We start from the raw sequence: 8,510 nt of genomic DNA, 5'->3' as shown, positions 1-8,510 counted from the left end.
TTTATACCTGCCTTATATGCCTTATAGGTTAAATGAGGCATGCTTGCCCTTACTGCCGAAACAGCTGTCAGATATGATATAATTACATATTATATTTTATATTTTATATTTCTATTTCCTTGTCTAATTATATTTACAATATATTTTGTATGATGCCTTTACTGTTATGTAATGGTGTAATAAAGTATTGATTGGGTATCATCTGTTGGTTGATGTTTGATTGATTTAAGTATGCTTCTCTATTTTCTAATTTTGTAGTATATATATATATACATATATATACATACATATATATTATATATATATATAATATATAATATATATATATATATATACATATATATATATATATTATATATATAATATATATATATCTATATATATATATATATATATATATATATATATATGTACACACATATATGCTCACGTATAAAAGAAGAACACAAGTGGGGTCCAAATTTTAAACACAAAGACAGGTAGGGAAGAAACAGGAGATGACTAGCTCCCCAACTACATATTATTGGAACAAGTGAAAATTTTGAGAAATACAAAGGAATTTATAGAGGCAGCCGGTAAGATACAAGAGAGCAACATTTCAAAAATTCCAGATATTTTAAATTGCTCTCGAACCCTTGGTCTACCAGAGAAAATGTATGTCACTAGTTACCAACAAGGTCCAATGTACCCGAAATATGTATATATATATATATATATATATATATATACATATTTATAAATATACATATGGTGGCTGCCCCCTCGTTATTGAGAATGGCCATTGCACGAAGCTTAATCAATGTTGTTATCGTGCAATGCCTGTGCAAGAAGACTTTTTTAAGTGAGGAAAGGCTGTGCACTGAGTCAATCCCACTCACTAAGCAACAGCAGTCATAATCCGAAAAGAAGAACAAGTCAACATCATCCGTAACCACTGAGCCGCAGGTTTTATGTCGGAGTTACCCCAGTTACCTGAGTTACCTTCTCCTAGAAGGATGCCCTAACAAAGGCGAGGAATCCTTCACTCCCAATGGTTTAACCGCTCGATTGGATATTCACTCCGTTTATTTCTATGTTCCCGCGCATGATACAGCCTTAAGACATTTATTGGATGGCCGTTGACTCTCAAGAGTTCCTCCGCCATTTGACGGGGTTTTTTTTCATCCCGCATGGTGTCCAATAAACACCCTCCTCACCAAGCAAGCTTGGTGGGGTTGCCGGTTTAGTCGCCGACGACCCGACCATGCAACAGGTTGTACTGGGTTACATGCTACCAGTAGCACTCGAAAGTGACCTGACAATATATACATATATATACACATATATACACACACACACACATATATATATATGTATGTATGTATGTATGTATGTATGTATGTATGTATGTATGTATGTATGTATGTATGTGCATGTGTATGTGCTATGATGGGAAAGAAAGAAAGAAACCAAGGAAGGCAGGGAGAGTGAGACCACAGATACTCTCTTACTCACGCGATATTATACAAACATTAAATACAAACACAGCGGAAATTTTGCTATGACGGAAACGGCTCAAAACCAGGTGCGTTTGCATACACACCTTTAATCATGTAGCCTTATTAAAGTATAATTATGTCTATTTACATTATTTAATTTAACATTTCGATATATCATCGTGCTCTTTCATCTTTCACACGAAGCAAATACGGCGCGAAGTGCTCCCCATAAAATTGACACGTTTCTTTACTGTTGCAGCCAGTACATTGCTTATGTCATACCCTAGTTCTGCTGTGGGACTCACCATATGCCCAAAGTGGGCTGCTTGTTTATGTAGTTCATCTAAATATTGATTTTGCATAAAGATTACTAGCTAATCCAATAGAGATGTTTTAATGGCTGTCAAATGGGTTTGGATCATCATTGTACATCCTCTCCATTAACTAATATTTTTATTGTATATTTGTTCATGACAATGTCAATTACTTTGTTTTAAACCTAACAAACCTAAAAACATCTGCTAGTGCAGAAGCACTGATATATGTATTTATATATATCTATGTATACGTATACAGATATATAAATATATGTGTGTGTGTGAATATATATATATATATATATATATATACACGCATACATACATGAATATATATATAACCTTAATCTAACTTACATCACCATTTTAAGTATTACGAGCTAGCCATGTTTACTCCGTTTCTCTTGATCACCATATTAATTGCCGGAAATGCTGTCGAAGGTAAGAGAGGTACTTTATTCAAGGCATAATTAGTTTAATTACTTTCATGAATAAATTCGTTTCAAAATTATTGAAATGTTGAAGCTGTATACCATATAATTTCGCTATGTTCGAAATGTATTTTTAAAACCGCAATAAAGAGGATCACTTATCAAAGGTTTTAGTTTACCATGTTTCTTTAATATAATTTTTAATACTAAGTTAATATTTTGCTCGTTTGTTACGACAGATAGGCAAGAGTTGTTTATACAGACAAATGTTCTTGGTATACAAGCGTTGCTTCAATTAGGCAAGTATTACCTTAGATAAGTGTTGTGTTGTTTTTGATAGACTGGTTTTGTGGTGTATTAGATAGACAAGTGTTACTTTCGTCTGACAAGTGTTATTTCAGATAGACAAATTTTGCTTTAAATGGAGAAGTATTGTTTAATTAAACAGATGTTGTTTTATCGCTAATCTCTGACTGCATAACCTTCGTTGTTTTGTGTCGATAAAACTACCGAGCAACGTCTACACATTTGGTGCGTTATATTTTTCTGTATTGCCTCTTCTAATTTGATGGATACTTACCCTTCTATTCTATTTTCTCTTAGATTTATTCTTCTTATTCAATGTTAACATATATCTGTTTTGTTCAACTAACTCTATCAGAAGAGAACCACTACTTTCTTTCGAGATCACATCCGGCAATTCCTCCCTGTTTGCTGTAGGATTTCCATGTCTTGAACAACACAGTAATGGAATACTTGTCTTTGCGACTTATCTTAGTTGATCAGCTGTATCAAAGACATGCGTTTTGTATAGCTTTCAATCGGCAACTGAATACCTCCAACGCTATCGCTAATCGTTGGCCTGAGAAAAACAATAGTGTCATATAACTTAGATGCTTCTCTGTTTTGTTCAAGTCCAAATTGGTGCCTTTAAGAAAGCCAGGTTGTAGCTGTTAATGTCTAATAGCTAGATAATTGGAATTGTCTATAACTGTTGTGTTACTTTTACAGCAGAAACCTTACAGTCACTGCTTATTATTTTCTTCTTGGCTGCATATGCTTATATATTCTACTTGTTCAAAAAAAAAAATTTTCCCAAGGCTCCACATCGTGGTCTACTTCTGATTAATCATATTTCCTGCTAGATGTTATGATGGTTCACTTACGTCTGTTTACCTACAAACATATATCTGCTTATATATATATATTTATATATATATATATATATATATATTATATATATATATATATATATATATATATATATATATACAAGTGTGTGTGTGTGTGGTGTGTGTGTGTGTGTGTGTATGTGCATGTATCTCAATCTATCTATATATCTATGTGTATATATATATATATATATGTATATATCGGCAACATGGTCGGTTATCTCTATTGTTGTAATGTATTACACATTCTATTTATAGTGTTTTCCTCACACCATCGACACATCATGGGAGGTATTAAAGCTGAACAATGTGAATTTCCTTGGATTGTCTCTTTATTGTTGATTAAAGGAAGAGGATACTTTGTATGTTCCGGAACTCTTATAAACGATCTCCAAGTTCTTACAGCTGCTCATTGTGCGTAAGTAAATTTTTCGCATATGACGCCAATATTGTTTCGATGTTCTTAAGGAAGGAATTGGTTATCAACAGATGATAGTTAAGATTTGTATCACTATAGTCAATGTTCATCTCCCTCTTTAGATAAATTTCTTTTACATATTTTGAGATCGATAAAATAGGCACCAGTGATATACTTGAGTTGATACCACTGGCTTTACTATTGATCTGAAACGTGCTCTTGTAAATTGTGAAAACAGAAGTCCATATTACCTTTCTTCACAGACAACCGTTGATTGGACAATTACAATAAATCAACAAGCAATTGCGTTGATAATAAAATATTGGTTTCAAATTTTAGAACAAGGCCAGCAATTTCGGGATCGTTGGTAAGTCGATTACATCGACCCCAGTGTTTCACTAGTATTTGTTTTATCGACCCTACAGGATGAAAGGCAAAGTCGATCTCGGCGTAATTTGAACTCAGAACGTAAAGACAGGCGAAGTGCCTCAAGCAATTTGCCCGGCAAGCTAACGATTCTGCCAGCTCACCGCTTTAAAGATATACTACAAGGCTATTCAAAAGTCGCCATACATAGGAACAAATTATCTTTTTATAAGAAACAGTTTATAAGAACAGTTTTTTTTATTTAACGGACACTATATGGTTACCATTGTTTTGAATACACATTGCAATACGTTTACCCCACTCATTGTGAACTCGTAATATTACATCTGGTGATACGTGTGCAAATGAGTTGGTGATGCGTCCCTTCAAACGATTTGTTTTTTATCTTTCCGCGATACACTATGCCTTTCAAATGCCCCAAAAGATAGAAATTAAGAGGGATCAGATCAGGGAATCTAGGAGATCTTATAAACTGTTTCTTATGAAAAAATAAATTTTTCCTATGTATGGAGACTTTTGAATCAACCTGTGTAATATTAAAACAATACTATTGTAATATGATAGACAATAATATGGCAATAATCAGGTAAAATACTTTGCAGCATTCCGTCCGTTTTACGTCCTGAGTTCAAATTTCGTCGAGATCGACTTTGCCTTTTACTCTTTCGGGGTCGATAAAATATGTACCAGTTGAGCACTGAGGTCAATATAATCGACTTACCTCTCTCCCGAAATTGCTGGCCTTGTGATTTGTTTATAAAGCTCCAAGATCAGAAATTTACGGAGAGGAAATACTTGCTTAAATTGTCACTAGTGCTTGATAAACACTTTATTTCATAGAAACCGGGAAGGTTTAAAATCAAAATATTTGAATTCAGAACGAAAGGAGCCAGAACAGATATTTCAAGGCCTTTTGTCTCTGCTTTGATGATTCTGCCAGTTGGATGTTTTATGGTCGTTTCTATTTTAGAACGTGAAATTTTACGTTTTTGAATAATCCATTTCTTTCATTCTTTCATAAAGTACTGAATAAATTATGACAAGTTAGCTTGTCATTAATTTCAGCTGAATATTTTAAATTAACACATCACAGACGTTATTAGATTTACGTCCCTTGTAATAATTTGCTATCCAAATGTACAGTGTAGTTGCATTATCAATGATTTAAGAGTCCAAGCCTAGGAATCACCTTCTGAGTTTTTCCTGTGTTGACTCTATTAATGAGCTATAGTAGTGTGTCTACCAGTAATTCATCCTAAATGATAACCGTTTGTGATTTTATGCAACATTCACATATTTTGTTAAGTAGTTCTATCGATCTATAATATCTGAATGTCTAAAATATAGAAGAGATTGTTCTATGTCAAGGAAATGCTTTATAGTCTTTTTTTAGATATATCTCTTATTATAAAAGGCAGATTTTATCTGCCTCCCTTTGGGAGTTATACAAATCTACAATATAGGATTTCTTCAATTACAATTTACCTGGCATTTTTAAGAGTACAATGCATCGCGTCATGCCAGGTCCAGTTTTTTAAATTTAAACTCCAATTAAGCAAAATTTACAGAAAACTCACATTCTGGTGTGTGTGTCAAATGCTTTTCTTAGTCTGGTTTACACCACACGCAAACGCACACACACAGTGGGCAACGAATAAAATGAAAGTAAATAGCGGACAGAGTGATTTGAGGAAGACTAAAGTGAAAGTATTCTGTCTATGACGCTGATAGATACATGAGTAAAATGTATGGGAAGCTAAGAGCTAAGAGTGAGTGAAAATGTTCTTGGAAGAGAGTAATTAGTAATAAAGTAAACATACACTCATACATACATACATACATACATACATACATACATACATACATACATACATACACACACACACACACATACACACACACATACATACACACACACATACATACATACATATACATACATACATACATATACATACATACATACATACACACACACACACATACACACACACACAGTATTGAAGCTTGAGAACAATCAGATACATTTGCAACACATCTGTTGAAAATATTATTGTTCACACATATACATATACATATATACATACAGACAGATAGACAGATAGACACACACACACACACACACACACACACACACACATGATCCAGCATGGCCACAACCTCAAGGCTGAAACATATAAAAGAATAACAGAATATAAATGTGTGCAAAGTACAAGAAATATTAATGCAGTATATGGGGATTGGACAATAAGCGTAATGCAGTGTCAATGGTGGTTCCAGAAATCCCGAGCCATAAACTACAGCCTAGAAGACGAGCCTCATCCTGAAAGATCTGTAGAACTCGACAAGGACATCCTGAAAACCCTGGTGGAACAAAATATCATCGTAACTGTTGAGGAACTAGCAGAGAAGCTTGGATTTGGTCATTCAACCATTCATTGACACCTGTGTGCTATCGGAAAAGTCAGCAAATTGGGACAGTGGGTTCCTCACGAACTTTCCGAGTCTAATTGCATGCAGAGAGTGAATGTATGCTTTTCTTTGCTGTCATATCTCACCACTACTGCGCTATGTATATCTATATATATAAAACTGTAGTTGTGTGAGTGTCTGTCCCTTTCGATTTAGATTCCTAACTACTCCCACATTTTGCGGTACAGTTTAACCAAATTCGGGTAGCTTATAGTCGTGATTCATATCGAGCCCGTCTGAATATTAGCGCGCGTCTACGATGAGTCTACGATTTTAAAAATAATTTAACATCATTTTTTATTCCATTTTAATGCATAATTTTTCGTGTGTCGATGGCGGCGGAGTTGGCGTCCACGCTCACACCTGCACCTCTGGGGAAGGGAGTGTAAGGAAATCAACGTCGTAATGCGTTGTCAAGGAGACCAGTGTTCTTTTAGAACAACGACTTCATGGCTTGAAGACACCAAAACAGAAATGGCTAAGAAAGCGTCTACATGAGTCTACGATTTAAAAAAAATTTACCATCGTTTTTTTTCCATTTTAATGCATTTTTTCGCTATTATATAAGGGAAGTAACTCTCTAAAAATGTCTACGATGAGTCAACGATTTAAAAAAAAATTTACCATCATATTTTTTCCATTTTTTATGCATTTTTTGCTATTTTTTGGCTATAACTCTCTAAAAATGCTTATATAGTTATTTCCCTTACAAACCCGAGCAACGCCGGGCGATACTGCTAGTATATAATATATTGCAAGAATAAGATGAGTGTGTATATATATATATTCCCCACTTAAAACTTAAAGTGTGACATTTTTACTGAGATAAAAAGATTATATTATTTATGTATTTATAAGACGCCATAATGTTACAGAAATGAGAACGCTGGTCTAAATGCTCCATATCATTTAATTTCAACTCATTATGTTAGATATGACCAACATTGCATGTTACCGAACTAAGGATTCGACATAATGGTTATACACTGATGTAAGTTTAATTTCATAAATCTCTACCTATGAAATTATGTTCTACTATAGGCACAAGGCCTGAAATTTTCGGGGTGGGCAGCTAGCTGATTATTTCGACTCCAGTGTTTCACTGGTATTTGTTTTATCCACACTAAAGGATGAAAGGCAAAGTCGATCTCGGCAGAATTTGAACCCAGAATGTAAACTCCACCTATGAAATTAAGAGGTTTTATGGTAAAATAAAATTATTAATAAGAAGTATTTGTAATTTATCGTGAATGTTATATTTTACAATTTAAATGGAATCATATATATTACAGGAAAGATGTGGACAAAATCATTGTTTCTGCAGGAAGTAGTAACCGACGGTCCATGACAACATTTACTTATGTTTTCAAATCCGGTATCCATTCTCATCCCGATTATGTTGGTCCCCCTTCTTTTGGTGAGTAAATCTAAAAGTTCGGTCTATTAAAAAAAAACATATCAAAATATTAACCAGTAGAATTTGACTGGAAAATAAAATGATAGAATTTACAATCACCATGTAGAAGAATACAGAAGTGTTAGTCAGTAGGGCACATGATACAATCTTACACACACACACACATGCACATGCACACAAACACATACATACACGCACATGCATACACACTCATACATGTGTGTTTGTATACAAGCATACATACATGCAGGCGTGGCTGTGTGGTAAGTCTCCTTCCCTACCACTTGGTTTCAGGTTCGGTCCCACTGCGTGGCATCTTGAGTAAGTGTTTTCTACTATAGCTTCGGCCGACAAAAGGCTTGTGAGTAGATTTGGTAGACAAAAACTGAAAGAATGTTGACGCATATGTGTGTACGTG

General features: G+C 34.3%; 1 protein-coding gene across 2 annotated transcripts in view; it reads left to right on the top strand.

Moving 5' to 3' along the window:
• Positions 1-2,111: 2,111 nt before the first annotated feature.
• LOC115218084 (transmembrane protease serine 12) overlaps positions 2,112-8,510 on the top strand; it is a 29,771-nt gene continuing 23,372 nt past the window's right edge. Inside the window, exons 1-3 of one of the 2 annotated variants that reach the window (XM_029787861.2) lie at positions 2,112-2,236; positions 3,657-3,816; positions 7,968-8,092. In XM_029787861.2, coding sequence (XP_029643721.1) covers positions 2,182-2,236; positions 3,657-3,816; positions 7,968-8,092 — 340 coding nt within the window. In that variant the 5' untranslated portion in view covers positions 2,112-2,181. Of the gene's footprint in view, positions 2,246-3,656; positions 3,817-7,967; positions 8,093-8,510 lie in introns of both variants that reach the window. The other variant, XM_029787860.2, reaches the window with a different exon arrangement.

The sequence above is a fragment of the Octopus sinensis genome, linkage group LG12 (assembly GCF_006345805.1).
Source record: "Octopus sinensis linkage group LG12, ASM634580v1, whole genome shotgun sequence".
Classification (NCBI taxonomy): Eukaryota; Metazoa; Mollusca; class Cephalopoda; order Octopoda; family Octopodidae; genus Octopus; species Octopus sinensis.
This window is presented reverse-complemented; position numbering and strand designations above follow the sequence as displayed.